General features: G+C 39.3%; 1 protein-coding gene across 3 annotated transcripts in view; it reads left to right on the top strand.

Moving 5' to 3' along the window:
* The window catches only part of nbeaa (neurobeachin a), a 182,056-nt gene that overhangs the window by 119,512 nt on the left and 46,976 nt on the right, over nucleotides 1–15,568 (top strand). For all 3 annotated transcript variants that reach the window (XM_059351421.1, XM_059351419.1, XM_059351420.1), the window contains 8 exons: nucleotides 24–148; nucleotides 268–336; nucleotides 433–601; nucleotides 2,034–2,401; nucleotides 4,526–4,662; nucleotides 7,441–7,595; nucleotides 10,883–11,009; nucleotides 13,607–13,726. In XM_059351421.1, coding sequence (XP_059207404.1) covers nucleotides 24–148; nucleotides 268–336; nucleotides 433–601; nucleotides 2,034–2,401; nucleotides 4,526–4,662; nucleotides 7,441–7,595; nucleotides 10,883–11,009; nucleotides 13,607–13,726 — 1,270 coding nt within the window. The remainder of the gene's footprint in view (nucleotides 1–23; nucleotides 149–267; nucleotides 337–432; nucleotides 602–2,033; nucleotides 2,402–4,525; nucleotides 4,663–7,440; nucleotides 7,596–10,882; nucleotides 11,010–13,606; nucleotides 13,727–15,568) is intronic.

Here is a 15,568-nt window from a genome sequence, read left to right as displayed (position 1 = left end):
TGTTTCCTGTGTGTGTCCCTCAGTGTGCTGCGTGGCAGTGAGGAACTGTCTGGAGTGCCGGCAGAGACAGAGAGACCGGAGCTGCAAGTCGTCTTTAACCAGCAGCAAGTCTCAGGACAGCCTGCACAGCGCCTCCACCACCACCAAGGTACCACACACACACACACACACACACATTAAACACATATAACACACACCCTGCACTAGCCGCTTATAACCTGACACAGAAACGTTCATATGCATGACACACTGCGTTTCCATCTGCAGCAGGATCCAGACAGACTCCTGCAGGATGTTGACATCAACCGTCTCCGAGCCGTGGTGTTCAGAGACGTGGTGAGTATTCTTAGTGTGTGAGAGGAAAAACACTTGTATATATTTAGTTTTTGTCTTGTTTTTACTGAATAAATGTGTGTGTGGCGTTTCCTGCAGGATGACAGTAAGCAGGCTCAGTTTCTGGCGCTGGCAGTCGTCTATTTTATCTCCGTCCTCATGGTGTCAAAGTACCGGGACATCCTGGAGCCCCAGCGGGAGATTGGCAGGTCCACCAGCCTATCAGGGAGGAGCATCCGCCACGAGATCAACTCCCCGACCAGTACAGGTGATTCTAGATCATGGGGCTCAAACTTGCGGCCCGCGGGCCAATTGCGGCCCTCGTGACGATATTTTGTGGCCCCCACCTTGATATAAAGGTTTAATGTGAGTTTTATCTGAATGGCACTTTACCATGTTAATTACTTTTGTAACTTTAAGTAATGTTGTGTCTTTTTTGGTAATTTTCTGTCTTTGCAAAATAATTGTGTCTTTTTTCAATAATTTTCTGTCTTTTTTTGGTAATTCTGTGTCTTTTTTGGGTCATTTTGTGTCTTTTTAAAATTATTTTGTGTCTTTTTTTTGGTAATTCTGTGTATTTTTGGTCATTTTGTGTCTTTTTTAAGTAATTTATTGTTTTTTTCAGTCATTTTGTGTCTTTTTGTAATTTTGTGTCTTGTTTTGGTCATTTTGTGTCTTTTTTTGGTAATTTTGTGCCTTTTTTTAAAGTAATTTAGGGTTTTTTTCAGTCATTTTGTGTCTTTTTGTAATTTTGTGTCTTGTTTTGGTCATTTTGTGTCTTTTTTTGGTAATTTTGTGCCTTTTTTTAAAGTAATTTAGGGTTTTTTTCAGTCATTTTGTGTCTTTTTTTGGTCATTTTGATACTGCCTCCAGCGGCCCCCAGGTAATTTGAGTTTGAGACCCCTGTTCTAGATGTTTTTATTTCACTGCAATATCCTCAATATCAGAGAGGAGCTGATGGTGACTCATCATTGTAGCGTTTGTGCAGAGAAAACTGGCCTCAAGGCAAACAACAAAACCTTTGTCATCTGAGACGATGAAAGAGAGAAAGAAGGTTATTACTCGACAAAGAAATGAAGCTTACAAACAGGAGAAAAGGCTGAGGAAGAATAAAAACAGACTACATGTTGTAGAAATTCTTGGCAACAAAAATAAGCCATTTGTGTTGTTTTTGTACTTGTAAGTATTTGAGAGCTTAAACAAATACTACAAAACGACGTATCCGCTTTCCAGGCTTCAATGGGTTAATATGAAACAGGACTTCACTAGTCACTGCTTACTTTGAACATTTAAATACTCACAATCAGTAGTTATTAGTTACAAGCTTGTATTGTTGTCATTTTAGAAAACAAATCTGATTTTATTGTGCTGTATTTTGATAAATGTATTCATGGATTATACTCAGTGGTGGAAGAAGTATTCAGATCCTTTCATTAAGTAGAAGTACTGTTACCACACTGTGGAATTATTCTTTACTCCTCTAAAACTTACTTTAGTAAATGGCATATATAAAAGGTAAAAAATGTTTTCATTTTGCAAACCAAGGCCACATTCATTATGTATAGTTGAGATTGAAATAATTGACTTGGGCTGGTTATTTGAAACAGGAGAAAAGGCAGAGGAAGAATAAAAACAGACGACATGTTGTAGAAATTCTTGGCAACAAGAATAAGCTGTTTGTATTGTTTGTGTTCCTGCAGAGCATCCGTCCACAGTCTTCTCAGACCGGGACAAGCAGACCCCCACCCCCGTGGACGACTCCCCCCGGGCCGGCCTCCCCCACACGGACTCAGGCATCGGAGAGGAGGGCCACGTGGCCGGGTCCCTGAACGGCTCGGAGATGGGTCTGGGTCTGGGTCTGGGCCTGGTGGGGAGGGAGACGGACAGGGACAGAGACAGAGACCTGGGGGGAGGGGGAGGAGGAGGGACGGACCTGCTGTGTAGTCTGTCAGATGTTAGGAGGTCTCAGGAGAGTCTTCTGGATTCTCCTCACAACCCCAACGCCAGCCAAGCCCCGCCCTCCTCCATCTCCAGCATCAGCCAGACTAACAAAGGCATCAATGTGAAGGTGGGTCAGAGAGAGAGACCACCATCACAGCTGACTGTCTGAATTTATTCTTACCGTGTGTTCAGACCGGACGTGTAGCGAATTTTCGCGTCGCGTTACTCGCGCGAGTTGATCGCGCGAGTAAATAACTCACGAATTTCGCCCAAGAGACTATTTAGCGCCAAATAATTCCCTCCATTTCATTCTATCATCAACCATGACAAGCATAGCGTCCCTGTACCTGCTCTGGAAGTCCGAGATACGTCGGAAAACACGCCGTCGTGTCTGGGTGAGTGACATCATCCGGCTAGATCTTTATGGTTCCGGTTGCGGTAGGAGGGTGATGATGTGTCAAAAAGCTCGGGAAGCCCACAGACCGCAACAATAAGTTTCTCCTCCATTTTTCTGGAATAGGCGGGTTCCCGGGATGCATGACGTCACTGTCGTCCAGAATCTCAACGCTGATAGGCTGTCCCGACACAGCGTCACGCGAATATTTCGCCCAAGTTGAATTTATTGAAGTCGCGCGAATTCGCGTTGTTTCATTCGCGCCGCGACATTCGCGGCATTCGCGTCGCGCGAAACCCGCGATTCGCGCCGCCGGCAAAAATTTGCGTCTATTCGCGTGTTTGCATTGACTTTGTATGTAATCTTGTCGCGCAAAATATTCGCTACGCGTCCGGTCTGAATACACCGTTAGAGATGATCAGCGTGGTTCAGTGTTGTCGGGAAACACATTTATTCACATGCATTCTTCCAAATATGGTGTTAACGATCAAGCCACATCTGTATTTTCAGCTGTGTGGTTGTAGTTTGATCACCTGAGACTGATTTTTAAAGCTAAATCTTAAAAGGGTTGAGATCTTTTCCACACATGCATCTTTCAATAAGGCTATAGAAGTTCATCCAGCTTTAAAATATGCTCCCTGTTGTTACGGTGTGTTCTCATCAAGCTGGAAACAGATGTTTCATGTGGCATTATTACAATCACAGTCAGCAGAAAGATGCAAATAAATGTCAAATTCAATAATGTCAAGTGCATCACATAATGCTGCACATCAGTTTTTTGTCATTTGCAAGTTATGCAAGTTCAAAATTTCTCAATTCGAGTGAGAAATTAGTATTGCAATAATCTATCAGCGTTTAGATTCTCTGTACTGCAAACACAGCCCTGACAGAACCAAACTCAGAAAACAAGCATTTTAAAAGTTGTTTTCTTGTCGTCTTGGGGACAGATCTGAGAAAGCATGAACTCAGACTTTTTAGAGAACGGCATGTTGTAGTAATTTCGGCATCCTTTTGATCTGTTTGCAGTTAAATCACAACTAAATCTATTTAATGTGGGTTCATACTGCTGTAGTAGTGGCACTTATCCAGATGGAGTTCCTGGAGGAAGCTGTGTTGAACGAAGACAGGATGCTGTTTGGTTTTCTTACTTCCACAACAGCTACAAAGCAGCAGCAGTGTGTATTTCAACATAGACAGAAAGAAAGAGCAGATAAAAATGTTAATATCTATACCAACAGGAATAATGGTCTCAATATGGTCCAGCTGTCAAACTTAACATTACATAAAACAATATTTATAGTCTACTGCTAGGGAAAAGTTTTTACTTTAGTTGTTCTCCATGTTGGATTTTGTTGGAGGAAATAATAATGGTTTGTAACGCTTTATAATAAGGTCCTTAATAACCATTAATTAACAAGTAATAAGGCATTGTTCACGCTTTAGATCCGGTAGTTGCAAAAAGCATAGTTAACTTATAGTTAACTTATAATAGATGAGCAATAAAGTATATTTTAATATCAATAAGCAAACAAAATAAGATTAATAAAGGCATGGCAAAGACATAATGGGTGGGTCATGGGTGTTTGTAATGCCATTATTAACACTTATATAAGCTTATAAACACACAATAATGTTAATAAGCATCTTGTAAGGACTTACAAGGGCCTTATTACTTGTTAATTAATGGTTATTACAAGGACCTTAATATAAAGCGTTACCTAATGGTTTGCAACATACTAAATGTTGAACCCCAAATTGAAAACAACACTTACAAAGTTGCAGTTGCCTTATAACAAGTTGAAAACCAGCCAAGAATGAGTTCTGATCCTCACAGCTTCTCTCTCTCTGGTCCTGCAGGAGATCCTGAAGAGTTTGGTGGCGGCTCCTCTGGACGGCGGTGATCTGGGCCAGGAGTCGGGGCCGACGCCCTACCACCCCGACCCCGCCCTGAAGACCCACCCCATGCTGCCCATGCAGTTCCACTCCTTCGACAGGTCAGACCGCTGCTCCACCTGCAACAAGCAGAAAAACAACCAGACACATCCATCAGTATATCCATGTCTCCAGCACATACCCATAGCCCATAGCCATGTCTCCAGCACATACCCATAGCCCATAGCCATGTCTCCAGCCCATAGCCATACCCATATCCATGTCTCCAGCCCATACCCATAGCCCATATCCATGTCTCCAGCCCATAGCCATAGCCCATAGCCATGTCTCCAGCACATACCCATAGCCCATAGCCATGTCTCCAGCACATACCCATAGCCCATAGCCATGTCTCCAGCCCATAGCCATACCCATATCCATGTCTCCAGCCCATACCCATAGCCCATATCCATGTCTCCAGCACATACCCATAGCCCATAGCCATGTCTCCAGCACATACCCATAGCCCATAGCCATGTCTCCAGCACATACCCATAGCCCATAGCCATGTCTCCAGCCCATACCCATAGCCCATAGCCATGTCTCCAGCCCATACCCATAGCCATGTTTCCAGCCCATACCCATAGCCCATAGCCATGTCTCCAGCCCATAGCCATAGCCCATATCGGGGCAGTCCGTGGCCGAGAGGTTAGGATTTGTGCTTGTAACTGGAGAGTCGCCGGTTCGAATCCCGGTACTGACAGGTCTCGGACTGAAGTGCCCTTGAGCAAGGCACCTAACCCTCCTGCAGCTCCCCGGGCGCAGTAATAGATAGATAGATGGATGTTCTTTATTTATCCCAAGCTGGGAAATGACAGTGTAGCAGCAGCATTACACACAGAGACAATAACAACACAATTAAATAATTAAATAAAAAGAACAACCTAGGCATACTTCAAGCAATAAAATATAAAAATACAATAAAATGTAATGTAAAAATACAAATAAAGTGTCTAAAGAAGGAGTATGTATTAAGGAGTAGAATAGAATTCCAGTGCAGAATAAATATGAATATGCAGTATAAAAATGTTGGTGCTATGAAACAAATAAGGTGCAATGAACAGTGTGCATAAAGAACACATAAAGTGCATAACGACAGAAATGAACCAGACTATTTGTTATTGTACAGTGTGATGGCATGTGGAAGGAAAGATTTTTGAATGTGCTGCTCACTGCTCCCTGCATGGTGTGTTCACTTGTGTGTAAAAAAGGATAAAGGGTTAAAAGCAGAGGTTGAATTTCCCCATTGTGGGATTAATAAAGTCATCTTCTTCTTCATACTGATCTTCTGTTGATGCTTTTAATGTGCATCACTTCTTGAAAAACATTGATTTATTTTAACGTCAATACTGCACCAATATGAACTCTGCACAGTGAGTTGTTATTTTCTTGTGTGCAAAATATTTGAGAACAGGCACGTTTAAAATACAATGATTTTATATAGATATTAAAACATGACTGAACAGCTGTTAATTTCATTTTCTCTCCTCGTTTTGGACTTTTATGCAGGGTTAGAGATACTGTTGAATAATAAAGTCATTGCACATGACAGGACGTAAACTAAAGGATCAGATTTTCTTCTCTTGTCCAAACTGCTAGCATGCAGCCTGTTCTCTGAGCTTCTATCTGCTGCACATCACTTAGTCTGCTTGATGCTGCTCTGTGTCCTTAAAAGCTAACTTATTGATTGAAGACAGCGTGCATAATAGATCACGAATGGCTCCATATCATGGAAAATCCATATTTAACCCATTTAGGCCTAAAACGCCTGTAAAACCTCTGGGCGATTATAAAATCAGCCCCTAAAACCTGAAGTTTTTCTGGAAATTCAACAGAAGTGTCAACTCTTCTACTAAATAATAGATTTTTCAGCCTCTGTAGCAGATAGAAATGAAATTCAAAAAGTATTTGAGAGCTTAAACAAATACTACAAAACGACAAAAACGCCGCTTTCCAGGCTTCAATGGGTTAATATGAAGCAGGACTTCATTAGTCACGGCTTACTTTGAACATTTAAATACTCACAATCAGTAGTTATTAGTTACAAGCTTGTATTGTTGTCATTTTAGAAAACAAATCTGATTTTATTGTGCTGTGTTTTGATAAATGTATTCATGGATTATACTCTATGGTGGAAGAAGTATTCAGATCCTTTAATTAAGTAGAAGTACTGTTACCACACTGTGGAATTACTCCTGCATTCAAAACTAACTTAACCCATAAGAACCCAGAGCCAGTTCTCCTTAAAGGATGTGTTCTATAAGTGGAACACATAGAACACATTTCTGATGTTTAAAAAAAAAAAAAAAAAATACTAGCCCTAAATGTCAAAGATCTGTGATGTGACATATATGTTACTTTGAGCGTTTATGGTATTTATGTTTATATTTCTTATTTTAACATAGAAAAAACTAGACACATTTTCTGCTTACAGAGACACACATTAGCCTTTTTCTTTTGCATCTCCATAACATATATCAAATTTATGTCTTTAATTTGTTCAAGAAATCTGGTCAAAACAAGTTAAATGCAATAAAGGACACCCTGTTAACGGATTATAATTGTTAAATGGGTTTAAATTTAGATTTAATAAGTTAAGGTGAAGCATAAAGTTGGGAGATTATAGAAGATTTAAAGTGTTTTTAAGGTTATGGGTTAAGTAAATGGCATATATAAAAGGTAAAAGATGTTTTCATTTTGCAAACCAAGGCCACATTCATTTTGTATAGTTGAGACTGAAATAATTGACTTTGGCTGGTTATTTGAGGAGCGTTTGATGAGAAGTATCAGTGTGTTTAGTCTGGTTAGTCTGATGTTAGTCTGTGTCTCTCCTCTTCCAGGAGCGTCGTTGTTCCTGTCAAAAAGCCGCCGCCTGGCAGCCTGTCAGTCAACACGGTGGGCACGCCGACCACGAGTGGCGCCGCCACCGCCGGCAGCACGCCAAACATCTTCGCTGCTGCCACAGCGACACCCAAGAGCATGATCAACACTACAGGTGAGATAACACACACACACACACAGCTTCTTTACAATTTACCTCCTAAATCCATCTTTGGATAATTTTGCCCGTATACACTACCGGTCAAAAGTTTTAGAACACCCCAATTTTTCCAGTTTTTTATTGAAATTCAAGCAGTTCAAGTCAAATGAACAGCTTGAAAGGGTCCAAAGGTAAGTGGTGAACTGCCAGAGGTAAATAAAAAAAGGTAAGCTTAACCAAAACTGGAAAATAATGTACATTTCAGAATTATACAAGTAGGCCTTTTTCAGGGAACAAGAAATGGGTTAACAACTTAACTCTATGGAGTCTTGGGCTATTTTGTCCATTTTTGAATTCTTTTCATGTCTTTGTAAGTCATTTTGTGTCTTTTTTGGTCATTTTGTGTCTTTTGGTGTCTTTTTTTGTCATTTTGTGTCTTTTTTTGGTCATTTTGTGTCTTTTTTTAGTCATTTTGTGTCTTTTTTTGGTCATTTTGTGTCTTTTTTGGTCATTTTGTGTCTTTTTTAAGTCATTTTGTTTCTTTTGGTTTCTTTTTTTGTCATTTTGTGTCTTTTTTTAATCATTTTGTGTCTATTGGTGTCTTTTTTGTCATTTTGTGTCTTTTTTTGGTCATTTTGTGTCTTTTTTAAGTCATTTTGTTTCTTTTTTGGTCATTTTGTATCTTTTTTAGTCATTTTGTGTCTTTTGGTGTCTTTTTTTGTCATTTTGTGTCTTTTTTTGGTCATTTTGTGTCTTTTTTAGACATTTTGTGTCTTTTGGTGTCTTTTTTGGTCATTTTGTGTCTTTTTTTAGTCCTTTAGTCCAACATAAAATGTGATTTTGAATCTTTTTTTTACTTTCAAAACACTATCATGCTCAATAAAGAATTTTAAATGTTGCAAATGTGCATTAATTTCAGAGTACACTGAGACATTAAACTGCATCATTTTCAATTAAATTCTGGAAAAGTTGGTGTGTTTTAAAACTTTTGACCAGTAGTGTATATTTCTGAGCTGCATCTATACAGCTCCAGTCTATTGAGGGAGCGGCTGCAGACCAACACCTGCAGTATGACGGCGTGTTTATGTGAAAGGCCTCCAGCTGCTCCAAGAAGCCGAGCCGAGTGTCTTCTCTTGCTGCAAAAAACTCTTTGAAGCTTTATTCTGCTGTCCTTTGACAGCCAGAACAAACTAGAATAGAAACAAAGTGCAGCAGCAGCTCCAGCAGAAGCTTTCATGATGAGTTCAGCCCCTTTCAAGGCTGGGATCTGATCCAGATCACTGAAGTCCACACAGCGAGTGTAATAAACCCTGGCCACTAATGAGAAAGTTAATTTGTCAGACTGTGCATCTTTCACATGCAGGGAAAAAATATTAGATATTCTTTGACCCAAATATGGTGATGAATCAGAATAAATTGATAACAAGCAAAGAATCAAAAACACATATGCTGACATGCAGATCAGTGGCAGAGTGGATTAGTATTCACGGCTTTGTGCTCCTGCCAGACATATTGGACTGTATCATACATGCATAATGGACAAGGAAGGGATTTGTTCCCCGCAATGGATTCTCATATTGATTGCAAAGCTATTTTCACAAAACGAGGGGCTATTACCAGAAGACAAGCAGCAGCACATCCGGGGAAATACGATCCAAACTCAATTTGTCGGCGGCTGACCGGGACATTCAGATATTTCCTTTCTTGTTATCCTGCACGATAATCTCCGTCACGCTTGTTTCATATTACAATAATGCTTCTTTCATCACTCACAAGGAGGAATAAAAAAAAAAGAGAACAGGATCCACCAACATTGAGCCAATGCTAAAGGGTCTAGTGGCTGCACGTATTAAAATAGAGTTTGTGTTTTATAAAACGGTGTCAGAAGTAGAAGAATTTATTTCTATTTGGGGTTTTGGAGGTGTTTTGTGCAGTGTTTCGCTCATCCTCAGTTTCTAAAAAAAAAAAAAGTGTGTATATGTATGTAAGTGTGGGTGTGTATATATATGCATGATATATATGTATGTATATGTGGTGTATGTATGTGTGATATGTGTATGTATCTGTATATATCTAGTATATATATATATGTATGTGTGATATATGTATGTGTGTGTGTGTGTGTGTGTGTGTGTGTGTGTGTGCGAGTATCTGTATGGGTATACATCAAGGTTATAATAGTTTTGGATTTTTCATTAGTTTTAGTTTTAATTTCGTTGTGAATTTTTGTTTTCAAATTCAGTTAGTTTTAGTTAGTTTTAAGAGTGAGTTTTCTAGTTTTAGTTTAGTTTTTATGTTTTGAAAATGCTTAGTTTTAGTTTAGTTTTTATTAGTTTTAGTATTTTTATTTCAGTTAACAAAAATGTTTTTTCAATTCTAGTTTTCGTTATTTCTTTAGTTTTCGTTAACTATAATAACCTTGGTATACATATGTATCTATTTTATTTTATTTTATTTTTATTTATTTCTTTGGTTGTTTTTTTTGTGGAGTGATAAGGGCGCATGTCTAATTTCCTTGCATTTGTTTTTGTGATTATAAAATTGGACCAATAAAGGGTTTGTTAAAGGTCAAAGGTCTCCTCTCCTCCTCCTCCTCCTCCTCCTCTCCTCTCCTCTCCTCTCCTCTCATCCTCCTCCTCCTTTCCTCTCCTCTCCTCTCCTCATTCCCCCTTTCCTTTCCTTTCCTCCTTTCCTCCTTTCCTCTCCACTCATCTCCTTTCCTCTCCTCTCCTCTCCTCATTCCTCCTTTCCTTTCCTCCTTTCCTCTCCTCTCCTCTCCTCATTCCTCCTTTCCTTTCCTTTCGTTTCCTCCTTTCCTCTCCACTCATCTCCTTTCCTCTCCTCTCCTCTCCTCTCCTCATTCCTCCTTTCCTTTCCTCCTTTCCTCTCCTCTCCTCTCCTCATTCCTCCTTTCCTTTCCTTTCCTTTCCTTTCCTTTCCTTTCCTTTCCTTTCCTTTCCTTTCCTTTCCTTTCCTTTCCTCCTTTCCTCTCCACTCATCTCCTTTCCTCTCCTCTCCTCTCCTCTCCTCATTCCCCCTTTCCTTTCCTTTCCTCCTTTCCTCCTTTCCTCTCCACTCATCTCCTTTCCTCTCCTCTCCTCTCCTCATTCCTCCTTTCCTTTCCTCCTTTCCTCCTTTCCTCTCCTCTCCTCTCCTCTCCTCATTCCTCCTTTCCTTTCCTTTCCTCCTTTCCTCTCCACTCATCTCCTTTCCTCTCCTCTCCTCTCCTCTCCTCTCCTCTCCTCCACCTCCTCCTCTCCTCTCCTCTCCTCCTCCTCCTCCTCCTCTCCTCTCCTCTCCAGGTGCCACAGACTCCGCCTCCTCTTCCTCCTCCTCTTCCTCGTCCTTCGTCAACGGTGCGACCAGTAAGAACCTTCCGGCGGTGCAGACGGTGGCGCCGATGCCAGAAGACACGATGGAGAACATGAGGTCAGAGCGCCCGACAAGACGAAACTCTTTTATTGCTTCAATCATTCACTTTCCTCCCGCTCTTTCTTTTGTTCTTCTTCTTCCCTTCGGCTTTTGTTCTTGCGTTGATGTGTCTGTTTTCCTGGATGTGTTGGTCGTTTTTCCACTTCATTCCTGTCCCTCTTTCACTCCACACTTAGATCTCACAGTCATTACTGATATTATACTTTGTGAGGTAACAATACCTGATATTAGTCATAATTGTTTTTTTTAAGAATGTCAGCAGCAATGTAGACACAAAAAATGTTCTGACATGTTAAAATAATTATCCACTTTCAAACAGGAACTTTAAGTGCTATTTGATGCGTGACAAATGACTAGAAATCAAAAGTCACAAGTTCCACATTGAATTAGCCATTAAAAAGGAAATTAGACTGACTCTGATATTAATATCTAATAATAATAGTGTTCAGGAAGCTAGTAAAACTACTTAATCAGAGGTAACTCACATTCATACACACAAAGAAAGGATTGCAGCCGCTGACGGCACCAGAAACTCTGCAGGCCCCTCAAGGTCCCATTCACTAAAGATAAGTTGGGACGCTGTGTAAAATGTAAATAAAAACATGCATTAATGCATCAAATGAATAAATGTATATATTTAATAAAACAAAGATTTTCTTTGTGCTGTTTTCATTTGGATGTAGGTTGCAAAGGATTTGTAAATCATTGTTTCCTGGCGTTCTGACGCTTTTCACAGCATCCCAACTTTTGTGCAATCAGGGTTATGCAATGCAAAAACGCCCATGAAGGTTGAAAGCAAATTGCCCTTTTTGCGTCAGATTGCATAAAGTATAAATATTGCCTTTGCAGCAGTTACACAGAAGGCAAAACAGTGGCGATGGGGAAAAAAGAAAAATGAGCTTTTTCCCGACTGACGAGGTGCAGAAACATTCCTCAGAACTTGGAGGAATTTAATCGTTCAGAAAGAAACCAGATTTGGGATTTTTAATGCTGATACAGATCTCAATTATAGAGGTAAAAAATGAAGATATAATGACTCTGTGATCTGGAAAGAAAATAGATCGTTTTGGATTTTGCAGCAATAAACCATTCTAAATCATCTCAAGCATTGTTTTCTGCATGATATGTTCTATAAATAAAATGTTTTACATCGGTACATATCGGATAACATATTCAGATAGAAACAGATATATCTATAGATATATATATACAGATATATCGGTCAATATCGGCAGTTTATCAGTGCTGCTGTCACCTCCAACTCTCTTAAGATGTGCTTTTCTTTTTGAATTGGACCTTTTTCAGGAATGAGCATAGAAGATTTTGCACCAAATATATGCACATTACCAAATCGTTTCAGCCTTTTCAGGTGCTTTGAGAATTAAACCAGCTTCATCTTATTATTTGTGCAGATTGTTTAGTGGCGTGCAATCCTTTGGTGAATCTTCCTGACAGTATTTTCTGCTCACATGCACGCATCCCACCCACACATCTCTCACTCAGTCTACACGATGGTGCGCTTCATCCCTGACATGGCAACTGTGTTTTAATGTCACAATAACAATATTCTACTTTACTATATTATGAACAATATCCCCAATAGATTCCTTATTTGAAAACATGTAAATGAAACTGTCATAAACATAAATGTGTGTTTTAGTTGTGTATCCATACTTTGTATAGCCATCTGACACTCTAACGCTAACAAAATATAAGATGCTCTCTTAAAGGAACACTCCACCGTTTTTTCATATTAAAACATGTTATTGGGTCAAGTAAGACGAGTTGATACAGACCTCTTGCGTCTCAATGCGTGCACTCAATCGCCCTGGCGCGCGGAGCTACTTGGCTAGCACTTAGCTTAGCCCAGTTCATTCATTAGGATCCAAACAGATGGACAGTTAGAAGCGACCAAACTCCTCCACGTTTTCCCTATTTAAATACAGCTACACGAGTAGTTAAACGACCAAGTATGGCCACACAAAATAAAACGTGGCGCTTTTCTAAGCGGATAAAAAGGAGAACTATAATGTATGGCGGAATAGCACTTGGGAGCACTTCGACTCGGCGCAGTAATATCATCACTCCTGAAAAATCTTCTCCCCTCAGGAGTGATGATATTACTGCGCCGATACTTGGTCGTTGAACTACTCGTGTAGCTGTATTTAAATAGGGAAAACGTGGAGGAGTTTGGTCGCTTCTAACTGTCCATCTGTTTGGATCCTAATGAATGAACTGGGCTAAGCTAAGTGCTAGCCAAGTGGCGCCGCGCGCCAGGGCGATTGAGTGCACGCATTGAGACGCAAGAGGTCTGTATCAACTCGTCTTACTTACCCGAATAACATGTTTTAATATGAAAAAACGGTGGAGTGTTCCTTTAATAACTAGGAAATAATTTGATTATAATAATAATAATGAGATTGTAGCAGTTTGTACTGTAAGATTTCTGTCCTTGTCCTCTCTCCTCAGACGTGTCAGACAGTTTGTTCTGTGCACACGCATACGACAGGGTGTGTGTGTGCGTGTGCATGTGCTCTTTAATCAGTGTGTGTGTCTGTGCGTGTGTGTTTGTGTGTGTGTGGTTTGTATTACAGTGCCTATTGTGAGGTGGCGCAGTGTGCGCTGCGCAGCGGTCAGACGCCCCCTGAGCTCAAGTCTTTTAGCTCTCTGGCAGGCTTCCAGGCAGCTCCCCGAGATGCAGGACAGTGTTTTAGGCAAGGAGATGCTCTTCCTGTAACCCCACCCCCTCCCCCCTCTGCCCCACCTTCACCACACACCCTCTGCTACGCCCAATACACCACTAAATGTTCCCACAATGCCATGGGAGAAAGGACTCACCAAGGTTATCATAGTTTGGGATTTTTTATTAGTTTTAGTTTTAATTTCGATGTGAATTTTCGTTTTCAAATTCAGTTTGTTTTAGTTCGTTTTTAGAGTTAGAGTTTGAGTTTATTTATTTAAAACAGGGACAATACATATTAATGAACATATACATGTAAATATGCAAGATTATAGCCAACAGCTAATTTCCATCTTTAGTCCCTTTGGCAGGTTGATGTCAATACCAAAACAATAACAATAAAATCAATAAAACAGAATGAACAGGAGGAGTGAGTTTGCTAATTTTAGTTTAGTTTTTATTTTTTGAAAATGCTTAGTTTTAGTTTAGTTTTTATTGGATTAGATTAGATTTGACTTTATTAATCCCACAGTGGGGAAATTTCTTTGTTACAGCCGCAGAAAATCACACAATTTTAGGATAAGATAAATAACAATCTAAGAAAAGACATTTAACAATATACAAAATAGACAAAATAATAATAATAATAGTGTTAGTTTTAGTTTTTTGTTATGGGTATGTTTCCTTTATTTCCTTTGGTTTATCATCTCAGCCCCAATAAGGTTATTAACTGTTTTGTATTTTGGTTCTAGTGTAAACATCCCAGTCTCAGTAAACATATTCACCATGTGTTGCATGTTCAAATAGAAACACTGAATTATGAATGAAAAAAGTTGATAAAAACGAAAACTAAGGACATTTTCACTATAATTTTAGTTAGTTTTAGTTCGTTTTTAGAGTTTGACTTTGAGTTTATTTATTTAAAACAGGGACAATACATATTAATGAACATATACATGTAAATATGCAAGATTATAGCCAACAGCTAATTTCCATCTTTAGTCCCTTTGGCAGGTTGATGTCAATACCATAATAATAACAATAAAATCAGTAAAACATCGATAACAACAAGTTGGCAGTTGGCCTTCATGGCCAGAATGAGCAGGAGGAGTGAGTTTGCTAATTTTAGTTTAGTTTTTATTTTTTGAAAATGCTTAGTTTTAGTTTTAGTGTTAGTTTTAGTTTTTTTGTAATGGGTATGTGCCTTTATTTCCTTTGGTTTATCATCTCAGCCCCAATAAGGTTATTAACTGTTTTGTATTTTGGTTCTAGTGTAAACATCCCAGTCTCAGTAAACATATTCACCATGTGTTCCTACATGTTGAAATAGAAACACTGAATTATGAATGAAAAAAGTTGACAAAGACGAAAACTAAGGACATTTTCACTATAATTTTAGTTAGTTTTAATTAGTTTTGTAACCACAAAATACAGTTTCAGTTAGTTATCGTTTTTTTTAAAAACTCTAGTTTCTATTTTTATTTCAGTTAACGAAAATGTTTTTTCAATTTTCGTTTTTGTTATTTTGTTAGTTCTCGTTAACTATAATAACCTTGGTGCAGACATCTCTGCTCATATTCTTTATATCAGCTCAGTTCTCTTCTGGCATCTCCTCACACTAACCCCCGACTCAACCAGACCTGAGTCAAACTGTCTTTACAGCTAAAAGCCTCTTTGACTGTAACTTTTGCATCTGAAAACTAAAATGTGTAAACACTACTGACCCAGGTCTGTTTTTAATGCTTGTAAGGAGAATGTGCACTTAAGCTCACTGCCATCATGGCTCCAGATTCTAGTCTGCTCTACTATTTCTCCATTTATTAGCTGAACATAGAAAAGTATTTTACTCTGCACCTGTGCACACACAAAGGCACTA

Source organism: Centropristis striata, chromosome 15 (assembly GCF_030273125.1).
Source record: "Centropristis striata isolate RG_2023a ecotype Rhode Island chromosome 15, C.striata_1.0, whole genome shotgun sequence".
Lineage (NCBI taxonomy): Eukaryota > Metazoa > Chordata > Actinopteri > Perciformes > Serranidae > Centropristis > Centropristis striata.
Note: the sequence above shows the minus strand (reverse complement) of the source record. Positions and strands in the feature narration are given on the sequence as shown.